This window comes from Eubalaena glacialis, chromosome 5 (genome assembly GCF_028564815.1).
Source record: "Eubalaena glacialis isolate mEubGla1 chromosome 5, mEubGla1.1.hap2.+ XY, whole genome shotgun sequence".
NCBI classification, from domain to species: domain Eukaryota; kingdom Metazoa; phylum Chordata; class Mammalia; order Artiodactyla; family Balaenidae; genus Eubalaena; species Eubalaena glacialis.
This window is the reverse complement of record NC_083720.1, coordinates 146,206,166-146,221,212: the sequence shown is the minus strand read 5'-3', so window position 1 is coordinate 146,221,212 and position 15,047 is coordinate 146,206,166. Positions and strand designations below refer to the sequence as shown.

The window sequence follows — 15,047 nt, the reverse complement described above, 5'->3', positions numbered from 1 at the left end:
GTTGAGAATATGCCTGCCAGTGCAGGGGACACGGGTTCGAGCCCTGGTCTGGGAAGATCCCACATGCTGCGGAGCAACTAGGTCCGTGAGCCACAACTACTGAGCCTGCGCGTCTGGAGCCTGTGCTCCGCAACAAGAGAGGCCGCGATAGTGAGAGGCCCGTGCACCGCGATGAAGAGTGGCCCCCACTTGCCGCAACTAGAGAAAGCCCTCGCACGGAAACAAAGACCCAACACAGCCATAAATAAATAAATAAATAAATAAACCCTAAGTTAAAAAAAAAAAAAAAAAAGTTGGTAAAAAGAGAATGTTTAAAAAAAAAAAAAAAGTAGTGTTATGGACTGAATTTCGTCCCTACAAAATTCACAGGCTGAAGCCCTAACCCCCAACGTGACTGTATGCAGAGGCGGGGCTTTTACAAAGGTAATTAAGGTTGCGTAAGGTCATAAAGCTGAGGCTCTAATCCAAAAGAACTGATGTCCTTACAAGAAGGGGAAGAGGCAGGAGAGCACACACACAGGAAAGGCCATGGGAGGCAGCAGTGAGAAGGCACCACTCGCAAGCTCAGGAGAGCTCCAAAAACTACCCTGGCCAGCACCTTGATCTTGGACTTCCAGTCTCCAGAACTGTGAGAAAATAACATTTCTGTTGGTTAAGTCTCCCAGTCTGTGGTATTCTTTTATGGCAGCCTGAGCTGACTTATACGCACAGTATGATGGAAAGAGCTTGGGCTTCGGAGTGAGGCAGATCCTAGCTCTGCACATTCTAGCTGCTTGCTCTTTGGTAAGTAACTTACCCTCCCCAAACTTCACTTTTCTTATCTATGAAATATTTGTAGGAGTAGCTGTAATGGAGTTTGGAAGGCACACATATGTAAAGCCTCTAGGCAAAATCTTGGCACAGAAAAGGTACTTAAATCATGATGAAAGGTATATAAAATCCCCTTGCTGTCATCAGTTTACAGCTACAATATTGTCCACACATAAGTGATGCTCAGGATTATAAGTATGAACACAGTTAACTCTACAAAGATGACTATAAAAAGTTCACATCTTCAGCCTTGATACCCCTCTCCCAAGCACTGATGTTCATTTTATTCATTTAAAATGAGCTCCTCATCATGGCCCCATAATCCTCCCTTCTTGACTTCCATTATTGTTATTAATAGACCAATTACCAAGATGCCACATCAGGATCTCTCCTCTTTCTTCAATAACAACAGCTGGATCTCTGAGATAGGAGACAGACAATAAAGTCCCCACAAAGAGATCATGAGATCCTACCAAGCTAATAGCATCTGAGCCTTTGGGCTAAGTCCCAAATTCACCTGAAGGTAGAGAAGGAGCATTAGTCAGTCACAGAAGGTTCCTAGAAAGTTGAAGACGGGGCTTCTTCATTTCAGGACAAAAGATCAAGTCTAACAGGCTGAAGCATTTTATAAAATGTTAAGACCCACCCTAGGTACAGATAGAAAAGATTTGAATTACTGAAGACAAAACAACGTTAGTTGCTTTAAGCCTTGTCAAAGCACAGGAGTTGGCAGGGAGCTCTCCCCAGTGCTGTGTCAACCTTGCCTCAGAATTTCCTTCCTAATTTAACTGTTTCCATTCACAAAAGTTTAATAAACGCCCTCTGCTGCTGTGGCCTTCCCAGGTCCCATTTCTGTGGGCTTCACCAAAGTTATGGCCACCAGAGTCAGGCCACCACGCTACTCGTCCCACAGTTTTTCAAGTCACCTAAACTCAAAACTTAGGGTTATCTTTGACTCCTTTCTTACGCTCACCCTCTAATTACCAGCTATCATGTTTCTGCTCATGTTTTCTCTCTAATATCTCTGTCTCTGGTAACCTTCCTTTAAAATTCTATTACCAGTTTCTGTTTGGGATGATGAGAAAGTTCTGGTAATGGGTAGTGGTGATAGCTGTACAACATTGGCAATGCACTTAATGTCACTGAATCGTACACTTTAAAATGGTTAAAATGATCAATTTTACATTATGTATATTTACCCCCGATTTAAAAAAATATTCCATTGCTTATTACTTATCAGATACAGGTCGTGAGGACCAAGGTTTCTGCCAGTATTCTAGATAGTCCCCCTGCACCCAGCATCTCCCCATCCATCCATCTTACACAGCACAGCCTGAAATACTGCTTCCATCGTATGACTTCTTTCTTCAAGTATTTACTACTTACAGATAAATATTAGTTCCTTTAGCCTAACGTTCAAGACCCTCTACCACCTAGTCTCAACCTACTTTTTAAATTATATATTTGGCAAATTTCCTTTAGCTATGGACAATTCTGTCAGACATTCCTGTCTTACACTGACAGTGTTTTTACTCACGCCCTTTCCTCACTTAGAAGATTCTCCTCTCCATTCAAATTAATTTTACATACGCCAGTTTTACTTTTTTCACCAAGTATTCTCTGATTACCATAATCCAGATCGGCTTCCTCCTCTCCTTGTGATCACCAACTGAATGCACTTACTCATCTGAAGGACTACAGAAGGTATACAACATACATTCTACCTCCTCAATTAAATAGCACACTCCTTGAAGTCAAGAAGTTTAATCTTTTATTTCTTGGGACCATCCAGTGTATAAGTAGATGGTGTTAAATAAATATTGATGGATTGATCCAAGTCAAACAACAAAAAGAATATTCCATTATGAGGCAGAAATATTTGTACTTATATTATAGAAGATTTTTCAATAGAGAGCATTCAAATACTATAAAGGGATTTCTAGTTAATTCTAAATTAAATGAATCCTATCCTAAAATCATTTTATTGCTTGACATTCATATTTATTCCCCAAACACATCTGAAATTATTAAAATAAAAAATTGATATATTATTGGCCCACCAAGATAAGGATAAAATATCAGAAGTCATGGAATATAGCCAAACTGAGACAATTATACTGGAAACCTAAATTAAGGAAGGCAAGTTGGTACAATCAGAGATAGGTTTAACATGACAACAGAAAAGGATAATCACTGAAGATCCTTTAGAGTCTCTCTCTTAAAGATGAATTGTCTAAAGCAGGCATCTGACAGAAGCAAAAGGCTCTGGCAGAAATCAACTTTAGGTAGAACTTTTTGATAACACCTGGTATGCAGATATATTGGTTTGCTAACTAAAAATATATACAGTCTCAGAGCTTTAGACACTAGACAAAGTCTAAAGTTGATAATTATCTAAAGCTGATAATTTTTTATAAAGAGGAAAGAATCTAAATGACCATGCACACAGGGGGCCACTGTTGATCTATAAGATCAAAGGGTGATCTAGAGCACGGGTTTGCTCACAGGCGTCAGCCATGCTGTCCTTGGTGGCACTTGTGGTTTAGCTTAAATGTCTAAAAATATACTAAGTTGGGGCTCCAGAATTCCATCCTCTAAAGTATGGAAGAGATGAGCTTGAGCTGAAAACTTTTAAGTTATATTCAATTACAAATAGCTTGCTCTTTATACAGAATACAATTCAAAGGCCCACAACATTTTTTTAAAAAAAGAAATCTGGCATTGATTTGTGAGAGACTATCAAAAAAACTATTTAATCTGGTGTCATAAGAATTGAAATATAAAAATAGTGTAGTCTTTACTAGGGAAATTGTATCAAAAAGTTTTATTATATATTATTGTCTAACAGAAAACAGATGAGAATATCATAACAGGCCAAGTATAATATCTGCTTAGTGAGTCTGCAAAGAGCCTTCAACCTCTGGCTTTGGGGTGACCAGTCGCAGCGGGTACCCTCTACTGTGAGAGTGCTGTGCACAGGGTGAACCAGCAGAAGCACAGAAGCCCTACTTGCATATTTTCTACCTGGACTATTAAAGAGAGAAGTTTATTTTATAAAGGCTATACTGTCTGGCACCTAAGACATACTTTATTCCCTCTACTTAGCAGCTTACCTAACTTGTAAGTACTTCATTAGTACTTCCTTTATTGAACTTCTCAGATCTAACCTCAGAGGTTTTCAAGGAATGAGAGAATACTACCAATAAAGCAAAAATTAGTTTTTCTGCCCCATTCAGAATTTGTTATTTGTGCACAATCACACAACCCCCAAGGCTGACTAAATAAGCAGTCTTACTTCTAGTAGAATGATACCCCTTGCTTTTCCTGATGCATATCAACTTTTTTAGCCACCAAGAAAACATGTCATGAATGATAATTTACAAAGAAAACCTGAATTATAACACATTACTATAATGTAAAAATTAACAAAAAATGAATAAAACAGTGCATTCTCATTATCAAATGAAAGCTATTCTAGGAAATGTGATAAACACTTTTAAAATTCACAAGTATTCACAAGTAGTAGTAGTACAATAAGACAATATTATGATTATAGTATTATAAGTTATAATAATATATAATTATAGTATTATAAATTATAAGATATAATATTAAGAGTAACAAAGATTCTTTGTAATACTAAATATTTGATTACTAAATATTTTGTATTAAGCACACAATATTGTAAATCTTCAACTTGCTTTTGTAGCAATTATTTTAAAATGTAACTTACTGATAAAAAACTTAAAAGCACTGAAGAAAACCATAACAGACAAATAGTTCTGCAATTTTTGCTTTCATATTTTATTCCTGTTTTTCAATAGAATACAACATGGCCTTCTCACTTACTCATTCTTTAGCATACTACATGTGAATAGTTATACCACTGCTTTAAAGGAATGTGGCTTTAAGTAACATCCTTCTTAATCTGGTATCTAACACTCTTATAAAATACATTTTCCCATTTTTACCCTAACTTGGCCAAAACAGGGAAGGAAATGGCTTTTCAAAGCTAAATCATTTTTCTTCCTGTATTTAGGAGGGAGAACTCAATAATGATTATGCCTAAAATTAGTACCTTGAAAAATGAAGATTCTTCATTTAAAACCACCTTATAATACAATCAATGTGATATACCACATTAACAAATTGAATAAAAATCATATGATCATCTCAATAGATGCAGAAAAACCTTTTGACAAAATTCAACAACCATTTATGATAAAAATTCTCCACAAAGTGGGTATAGAGGAAATGAATCTCAACATAATAAAGACTGTATACAAAAAGCCCATAACTAACATCACACTCAGTGAAAAGCTGAAAGCATTTCCTCTAAGATCAGGAACAGGACAAGGATGCACACTTTTACCACTTTTATTCAGCACAGCATTGGAAGTCCTAGTCACAGCAATCAGTCAAGAAAAAGAAATAAAAAGAATCCAAACTGGAAAGGAAGAAGTAAAGCTGTCACTATTTGCAGATGACCTGATACTATACACAGAAAATCCTAAAGATGCCACCAAAAAACTACTAGAGCTCGTCAACAAATTTGGTAAAGTTTCAGGACACAAAATTAATATACAGAAATCTGTTGCATTTCTGTACACTAACAACAATCAGAAAGAGAAGTTAACAACCCCATTTACCAATGCATCAAAAAGAATAAAATATCTAGGACTAAATCTAACTAAGGAGGTAAAAGACCTGTACCTGGAAAACTGTAAGACACTGATGAAAGAAACTGAAGATGACACAAACAGATGAAAAGATATACAGTGTTCATGGATTGGAAGAATTAATATTGTTAAAATGACTATACTACCCAAAGCAATCTAAAGATTCAAAGCAATCCCTATCAAAATACCAATGGGTGTTTTCACAGAACTAGAAGACTTCTAAACTGTATGGAAACACAAAATATCCTGAATAGCCAAAGCAATCTTGAGAAAGAAGAACAGAGTTGGAGGTATCACACTCCCTGATGTCAGACTATACTACAAAGCTATAGTCATCAAAATAGTATGGTACTGGCACAAAAACAGACATATAGATCAATGGAACAGAATAGAGAGCCCAGAAACAAACCCACACACTTATTATCAATTAATATGACAAAAGAGGCAAGGAGAAAGGACAGTATAATGGGGAAAGGACAGTTTCTTCAAGTAGTGGTGCTGGGAAAACTAGACAGCTATATGTAAAAGAATGAAATGAGACCATTTTCTCATACCATATAAAAAATAAACTCAAACTGATTAAAGACCTAAATGTAAGACCAAAACCATAAAACTCCAGGAAGAAAACATAGGCAAAACACGGACATAAATTGCAGCAGTCTTTTTTTGATCTGTCTCCTAAAGCAAAGGAAACAAAAGCAAAAATAAACAACTGGGACCTAATTAAACTTAAAAGCTTCAGCACAGCAAAGGAAACCACTGACAAAATGAAAAGACAAGCTATTAAATGGGACAAAATATTTGCAAAAGATATGACCAATAAAGGATTAATATCCAAAATATATAAATAGCTCATATAATTCAACATCAAAAAAACAAACTGATTAAGAAATGGCCAAAAGACCTGAATAGACATTTTTCCAAAGACATACACATGGCCAAACAGGCATACGAAAAGATGCTCAACATCGCTAATCATTAGAGAAGTGCAAATCAAAACCACAACAAGCTATCACCTCATACCTGTCAGAATGGCCATTATCAAAAAGAACACAAATAACATATGTTGGTGAGGATGTGGAGAAAAGGGAACCCTTGTACAATGTTGGGGGAATGTAAATTGGTGCAGCCACTATGGAAAACAGTATGGAGGGTTCTCAAAAAACTAAAAATAGAACTACCATATGATCCAGCAATTCCACTCCTGGGTATATATCCAAAGAAAATGAAAACACTAATTTGAAAAGATATATGCACTCCAATGTTCACAGTGGCATTATTTACAATAGCCAAAATATGGAAGCAAACTAAGTGTCCATCAATAGATGAATGGATTAAGAAGATGTGGTATATATATTTAATATATACACATATACAGTGGAATAGTACTCAGCCATAAAATAAGAATGAAATTTTGCCTTGGCAGCAACATGGATGGACCTAGAGGGTATTATGCTTAGTGAAATAAGTCAGATAGAGAAAGACAAATACTGTCTTATCATTTAAATGCGAAATCTAAAATAATAAAACAAATGAATACACATAACAAAACAGAAACGGACTCACAGATATAGAGAACATACTAGTGGTTACCCGTAAGGAGAAGGAAGAGGGAAGGGGCAAGAGAGGTTGGGGTAGAGGATTAAGAGGTACAAACTATTATTTATCAAATAAATAAGCTACAAGAATATATTGTACAGCACAGGGAATATAGCCAATATTTTATAATAACTTTAAATGGAGTATAACATATAAACATTTTGAATCACTATGTTGTACACCTGAAACTAATATAATATTGCAAATGAACTATACTGCAGTGAAAAAAAGATGTTTAAGAACATTTAAAAAATCAATTTTAACCTCAGTTATGTAAAACAACTACTGTTTTAGGACTCAGTCTTGCTTATAAGAAAAGGAAAGCCCACCAGTGACTTTTCGGTCTCAAAGGTCACTAACCAAACACAATTTAATTAATTAATATTTCCTACATAGAATTTAATGCCTTAGTCTTAGTATCAATACTTCCATGGCAGTCACTAAGCAGTCAGAAAAGAATTTCTTTGGCCCCAAAGAATCAGGGCTTTTCAATATTATGTTATTTACGTATTCATATGCCAATAGTCTTAGAAATTACATTTAATATAATGGTATTTCATCGTCACTTTAGCATTATTTTAGGGTAGAAGCTGAAGATCTAGAGTGAAATAGCAAGATGATGGTTATGGAGAGACCACAAATATTTAAAATCCTATTTTAATATTTAGAATTTAAATATTTAATATTTAAAACCTTAGTGTTAGCTGAAAACTAAAATTGCTTTAATTCGTAGAAGGATTCAGCGTACTGACCCTGAAAGAGCTGAATGAACCGAGGCTGCAGCGCCGAGGTGATCACGCCCTCCGGCAGCTCCCTCAGGAAGAGCTTTAACAGGCTGGCCGCGGCACAGACGTCGCCGTCCCTCCCCAGCTCCACGGGCACCCCACTCTCAAACTTCCATCGAAGCTGTTCCACCACCCTGACGTTGCCATTCACCCGAAAAAGGCCTTCCTGGGTGAGTCCTGGAACAGCAAAGTACATGCACAGAAAATAACAGAGGTCTCTCACAAACAGGTACAAACTCTAAAGAATAGCGACGTAAATAAATCTCAGTATAGAATTTTCTGAATAATTATCAAGCACTGGAAGATTTTCACGTCCTATAAAAATGTTTTCTTAGAATAATACATCTTCCCATCTATTACATACCAACTACAAAGATCATAAGTGGTTATAAAAGCTGACGTCTAAAACTAAGGTTAGGACACATACAAACACAGAACACGTACTACTCTACAAAGAAATTTCATTCATATAATTTTCTACAGTGTATAACAGAAACTTACCCTGGGCTCCGAAAGCAGCTTAGCATTTTGAGAACAACTATTTAAGAAAAAACGAACATGTACGTAAAAAAATTTAACTATATGTGATTACCTCTGTAATAATTTGATAAAGAACTATTACTTCTTTAGTAATTAATAAATTCAAATTATAAGACTCAGAGACTGTAAAGTAGCGCAAGACAAGATCCTTGCCTTTAGCCAATTGATTTGTGATTATTAGTGTTGGCTGGGGTCAGCAGAGAAGGCTTCACGGAGGAGCCATTGGCTCCACTGCATAATCTTTGGCTAAACCACAGGCAAGACTGGGGGACTGAGGCTGATGTACCGCGAAGCTAATGAAGTTTAAGCTTCAGGGCCCCTCATTTATTGGGGCCCTTTCCAATGCTCTGCCCCTAATTCTGTACTCTTAATTTTGTGTTCTTTTTCTTAAAGAGGGTCCCAGGAGGACTAAGCATCAGACCCACAAAAACTTGATCTATCCCTGACAAAGAGAAACAAATATATGAACTGAGAAGCAGAGAGAGAGGAGAGCATAAAGAAAGGTAGGAGATGAAAATATGGAGTGCTTAGGTCAAAGAGTGATAGGGTACTAAAATGGAAGAAATGGTCAGTAGAGGGTCATGAATGTCAAGGGAAATAGTGAAGACTTTATCATTATTTATCATTGGAGCATTAAATGTGTGTGAGTTGGGGGCGGGCAGGGGAGAGACACAACATAATCGTGGTTTAAGGAAGACCTAGCTAGCAAAGAAGCAGAGAATGGAGAAGGCAGAGAGCTTGCCTTAGGGGGACTACAGTCTACTGTAAGACAGATTATGGTGGGAAGGAAGTGAAAAGGAGAGAATAAAGATGATTTGGTAACTTAGTACAAAAAGAAAATAGGGAAGAGGAAGGGTTGAAACCTAACTTTAAGGTTTGAAAACGAGAAATCCAGGAGAAAGCACTGCAAAGGATAAGGTGAACTGAGGGGGAAGGGTGGCAGCTGCTTTAAGGCAGAGGATAACGATTTCCAGTTCAGTGTGCTGGATTCAAAGAGACAGAGCACCACGAAAGCAAGTGAGTCAGACCACGGAGGGATGTTAAAGGTGTGAGAAACATTCTAAGAAAAGAGTGACCCAAGGACTCAACTCACCGCTCTCCTTTTGAGAGCCTAATGGTGAATTTTAGCAATGACCTAAAGCATTGAAGCCTATTAGATTTATTTAGATGGGAGGTGTTTGCTCGTATCAGCCTTGGCTTCTCTCTCTTTTCTCCAAACTGTGATGCTCTTTCTAAAGAAAAAGAAAGCTAATTTCATTTTAGTTTATAATTTGATAAAACATCTTAGGAGCCCTTTAATTCAACAAACATTTAATGAGTACCTGCCACTACGTTAGGTACTAAAAAAAAAAAAATCAACCGTGAGAAAAATTTCAAACACCACAAGGATCCTTATGGAGTTTGTCGTCTGGTAAGATGTTTATGTTCTTCTACATATACACGTATTATTTGGTTATGAAGAACATGAGTATCAAAAATTGACATGAATTTTAGCTCCAATTTTGACAAAAATCTGTGAAACCAGAGATGCTATTAAAAATATTTAACAACCAGTAGGGCCAGGGCACCACGTAATCAGAGGAGACACCAGTAAGTTTGTGTGCTAGGCAGCTTCTCCACTGGCCCCAGGGATCCCCACCTCCTGGTATCCATATCATGTATAATCCCCTCCCCGCTTGAGTGCGGTCTGGACCTAGTGACTTGCTTCTAACCAAGAGAATGTGACTAGGTTCCAAACTCACTTCTGAGATTGGGTTATAAAAGACTGTGATGCCTACTCTGTTTCCTTGGGTTCTCTCTCTCTCTGGCTCTTCTTGCTTGCTCACTGTGATGAATCAGCTGCTATTTTGTGAGCTCCCTTATAAAAAGGTCCACGTGGCAAGGAACTGAGGGCGGTCTCTGGACAACAGCCAATGAGTAACCGAGACCCTCAGGTCAACAGCCCGCAAGGATCTGAATCCTGCCAACAAGCACATGGATGAGCTTGGAAGTGAACCTTTCCCCAGTCACGTCCTGGCATGACTGCAGCCTTCAAGGGTCCCTGAAGACAAAAGACATAACTAAGCTGTGCTCAGATTCCTGAACCACAGAAGCTGTGAGACAATAAACACTGCTTTAATCTACTATGTTCTGGGGTCATCCGTTTCGTAGCAAGAGATAACTAATGTGATATGCCATTCCCTTTAATACTGCAGAATATCGGTTACTGTCAGGAGACTTCAGCTTAGTTGTTTTTAAAGCTTTCAAGTTCTGTTTCCTCTACTCTACAAAGCTTCATCTGTAACTTCAGAGACATATAATGGCATCAAGCAGATAGCACTCAATAAAAGAGAATCCCATTCCTGGTCAAGGTGCAGATCCTGAAGATATAGAATTTTACGACATAGTCCTGTATCTTACCCAGCTCCAGAGCCTGTTTTTGGACCAGCAGATGCCCCTGGGTCTGATTTCACAGTGTTTTTCTAGCTTTGACCTGAGGTTCCCTCTTCCAACAAGGTTTTTTGACCTTTTCCTCAAATAAATATACTTCCAGTTATTAAAAAATAGCTACCCATCTCCAAGAACTGGCTTTGGTCTTGAAGTTCCTGATCCCCCCGTACCTTACTAGAGGAAAGAGAAGCTATAATGGAAGTCATCAAAGTCAGTGCTTCTCAACCATTTTTTCTGCCCTCATGCCATTTATTTGCACAACTCTCTTCCCTCAGGAACATCTCTAACCCAAAGAACTCTTAGGATACTTAGTGATTTTTCAATCTGGAGAAGCTTACTTCTGGACATGGCTATATTACACTCTGGCAAAAAGAATCCACGTAGCTTTTAAAAGTCCCTTACGAACTTATAATATATACAATACCCATGTGAGGCTTACCAGATTATATAATCTCTAATCTTTCCTACTCTAAATTTTTAGGAAATGATTATAACAGAAACGTTAGAGGGAGGAGATGTTTAGAAAGCTTTATGGAGTTATTGTCATACATTTGAGATTCTGTCATATTTGATTTCATGAGATATGGGTTAATCATCACAAAACAGCAACTTATAAATGGTTTAGTAATACCAAAAAATAACATATAACACTGACAACTACTTTCTTGTACAACTGAAGTATTTATTTCAAAGTCTGATGAGTACATGTATGAATGTATGAATACATCAACAGAAATGAAATATGCCAGAAGTCAGAATTTTTCTTATTGGCGCACTGGCCCTGAAAGTCATGTGACAATATGTAAGCATATTCTGACATCTAGTGGTAAGTGGAGAAACCTACACTATTTAACTATCCCACAGCATCTTAATGGTAAAGTAGAAGGAATCCAGTAACACTGCCAGCAAGATTAGTTATTTTCAAATAGTATAAAGATGATATGCCTCATAACTTATAAGATTTTCCTTTGAATGGAATAAACATGTATTTTTTTCTTTAAAGAAAAAAGGCCAAAGTCTATTGAACAGGCCTTAACATCGGCCTTTATAAATGCTTTCTGTCCTAAAATTCCTTTAAAATAATAAAAGGTTTCCCTCATGTCGAGTTGTTATATATCTACATTTACATTAAACAACAAAGTATGACCACAATATCTACCTATGGTTAATTATACAACCAATCACCCCATATCCCATACCTGACAGAGTGCCTACTGTATCACAGGTCCACAACAAATATTTGACTTAAACAGTTAAATAAAACTAATTGAAGTATCTTGCTCTCAAACTTACACAGGCTCTTTGGTTTATTAACATGATATCAATAGTTTCAAATACAGAAAGGGGCTTCTGGTTGTCTATGGAGTAATTAACTATATAGCCTTTCAAAATACAGGGCAGGTGCCCTACCCTAGTTTGCCCCATCAAGATTCTGATTCAGGGGCTTCCCTGGTGGTGAAGTGGTTAAGAATCCGCCTGCCAATGCAGCGGACACGGGTTCGAGCCCTAGTCTGGGAAGATTCCCACATGCCGCGGAGCAACTAAGCCCGTGCGCCACAACTACTGAGCCTGTGCTCTAGAGCCCGCGAGCCACAACTACTGAGCCCACATGCCTAGAGCCCGTGCTCCGCGACAAGAGAAGCCACCGCAGTGAGAAGCCCACGCACCGCAACGAAGAGTAGCCCCTGCTCGCCGCAACTAGAAAAAGCTCGCGCACAGCAACGAAGACCCAACGCAGCCAAAAGTAAATAAATAAATAAATTTTCAAAGAAGATTCTGATTCAGTAGATCTGAGGTACTGCCAATTGCATGGGTATTCTGAAAAGATTCCACTAGTGAGCATTTCACATCCCTGGTTAAGAATGACTGACTGAGCCCAATAAAACATTTAGTTTTGCATTACCTGAACACACCCTATTAAAGTACAGCTAAGGGTATGCCAAGGAGAGGCAGAACAAAAGCAATCTCTAATTCAAATTTTTCCCAGATTTTCATACACTGATGGTGTGACTATAAAAAACTGGTTTATTTTAACTCCTGGGGTTGACTATAAGTGCACATTATTTTTTGACCCAGAAGTCCACTTCTAAAGGTTAGTCTACAGACACATCACAGTGCTTGATATGTGTTAAAGGTCAGTCACTGAACCATTGTTTGTAGACATCAAAAGACTGGAAACAATTCAATGCTGATCAGGATGTGACTGGTTAAAGCAGTGACACATACAAACTTAAAGTGGAAGAGCGTGCAGGGGAAAAAAAGAATTAAATGAGGAAAGCTCTTTATGTAAAATGGAACAGTCTCCAAAATATACTGTAGAGTGATTTTTTTTGGCTGTGCTGTGCAGCATGTGGGATCTTAGTTACCCGCAGGGATCGAACCCATGCCCCCTAAAGTAGAATTGCAGAGTCTTAACCACTGGACCGCCAGGGAAGTCTCGAGTGTTTTGTTTTGGTTTTTTTAAAGAGGATTCATAAACGGTGTACACTGTGTGCTATGTTAAAAGGGGGCAAAATACACATATCTGCTTATATATTCAAATATCTTTGTAAGAACATCGCAAAAAATAGTATAGTAATATTGTTTCTGGGAGGGGAAATGAATGGTCAGGGGACAGGGTTTGGAGGGAGAGACTTTTCACTATACACCCTTCTGAATTTTGAACCACATAAATAGATTAATTATGCATTACTTTTAAAAAGGTTAAAAGTGAAAATGATTTTACATAAGAGTAACCTCAAAAGGCTATTATTCAATCATTGTTGCATGAAAGGTCAGAATACTAATGATGCCAAAACCAAAATATTATTTTAGGTGGTCACACTTTGGCATCCAAATGAGTAATACTGAACAACCCTATTTAAGATATTAAATGAATTACCTAGAGATCCGTTTGTAGCTAAGTCAGTAGGATACAGTTTTACTCAATACTGAGCGTGTAAATGAGTCCTGTCAAAGCTCTAACTCAGCAACATCTGGCTTCAGGATCCTCTAGGCCAAGGGCCCATCTTCCTGCCATGCTGCATATAACACCTTTGTATTTAACCTGTTTAAAGTATTTGAACAAACCCAGAGCTGGTCTCTAAGAATCTCACCCTCCTGCAGCTATCTTCCTCCAAAAACAAGGAGATAACGGGTTAAGAATGCAAACCTGGCTCTTCAGTTTTCAGAACAAAATACCATTTTGTCACCTACATACCAAGTAACCTGAGCAAATAGCTGTTTTTCAACGAACACAAAACACCTGACAACCTTCTGAGGTCTGAACTGTCTTGCCATATATTCCCTGCGACAAGCAGACACACGTTCCTACAGAAGAAAGGCGGTACCATGCCTCTCAGGCATTCCCAATGCAGCCACCTTCTCAGCAGGAAGAACGGACTCGGAATCACGGCAAGATGCAGGGGCGGGAGCAAACCGTGCCGAGTACAGAATTTCTCCCAGGTCTCAAGTTTTACCTTTAAAAATGCCCACAAATGTTATATTCTACTCTGCAGTGAGTCTTGTTTTAGTATAGAAATGTTGTTTCAGCATAGAAAATGAAAATTCCAAGCTCTTCCCTCTGAATACCTTCTTCAAAAACCTCTGAAAGTTTATTGGTATTTATTATCTAGTTTGGAGTTCTCCCACGATACTGCCCTAGTTTGATAAGCCTCATTGTCTCAAATTATCCAGGTTTCTAAGTTCTATTTTAAATAAAATAATTTAAAAAGCTATAAAACATAATAGTTCTCAGCAACTAAGAGAGAGAGAATTTATCTTTTTATCGTGCAATATACTGTGGCACTCTGCAATTATTTTACACAATTAATTGTATCATTCCAAAAGTTAATGTCCCCCCCCAACACCATACTAGGTTATATATCATACTCTTTTTTTGGTATTCTCACTGACTTTTGAAGGCAATCAAGGCATTCAGTAAGTTCATGACTGACCTCAAGCTGAAAGAGACGCTCAAAAAGTATTCTGTTACATTAAAAATTATTGACTCTCGGTGGGAATTTAATGAATCAAGACAACTCACTGTTAATATTAAAACAGTGTATTTTAGCACTTAAAATTAGGAATCATTCCAAACTAGAAACCTCAATAATTAAAGTGATTTCTCCATGGTAAGTTGAATTAAATATTTTCAAAAGAATGTTAAGCAGTCGTAATGCCCTTAACATCCTTTTATAAGGGCAAAGTATATTATGCCATAGTT

General features: G+C 37.5%; 1 protein-coding gene across 3 annotated transcripts in view; it reads right to left on the bottom strand.

The window, feature by feature from the left end:
• FAM13A (family with sequence similarity 13 member A) overlaps nucleotides 1-15,047 on the bottom strand; it is a 333,205-nt gene that overhangs the window by 291,743 nt on the left and 26,415 nt on the right. For all 3 annotated transcript variants that reach the window (XR_009701148.1, XM_061192618.1, XM_061192617.1), the window contains one exon: nucleotides 7,841-8,050. Coding sequence is in view for 2 of the 3 variants with exons in the window: in XM_061192618.1 (XP_061048601.1) it covers nucleotides 7,841-8,050 (210 nt within the window). In the remaining variant the exon portion in view is untranslated. The remainder of the gene's footprint in view (nucleotides 1-7,840; nucleotides 8,051-15,047) is intronic.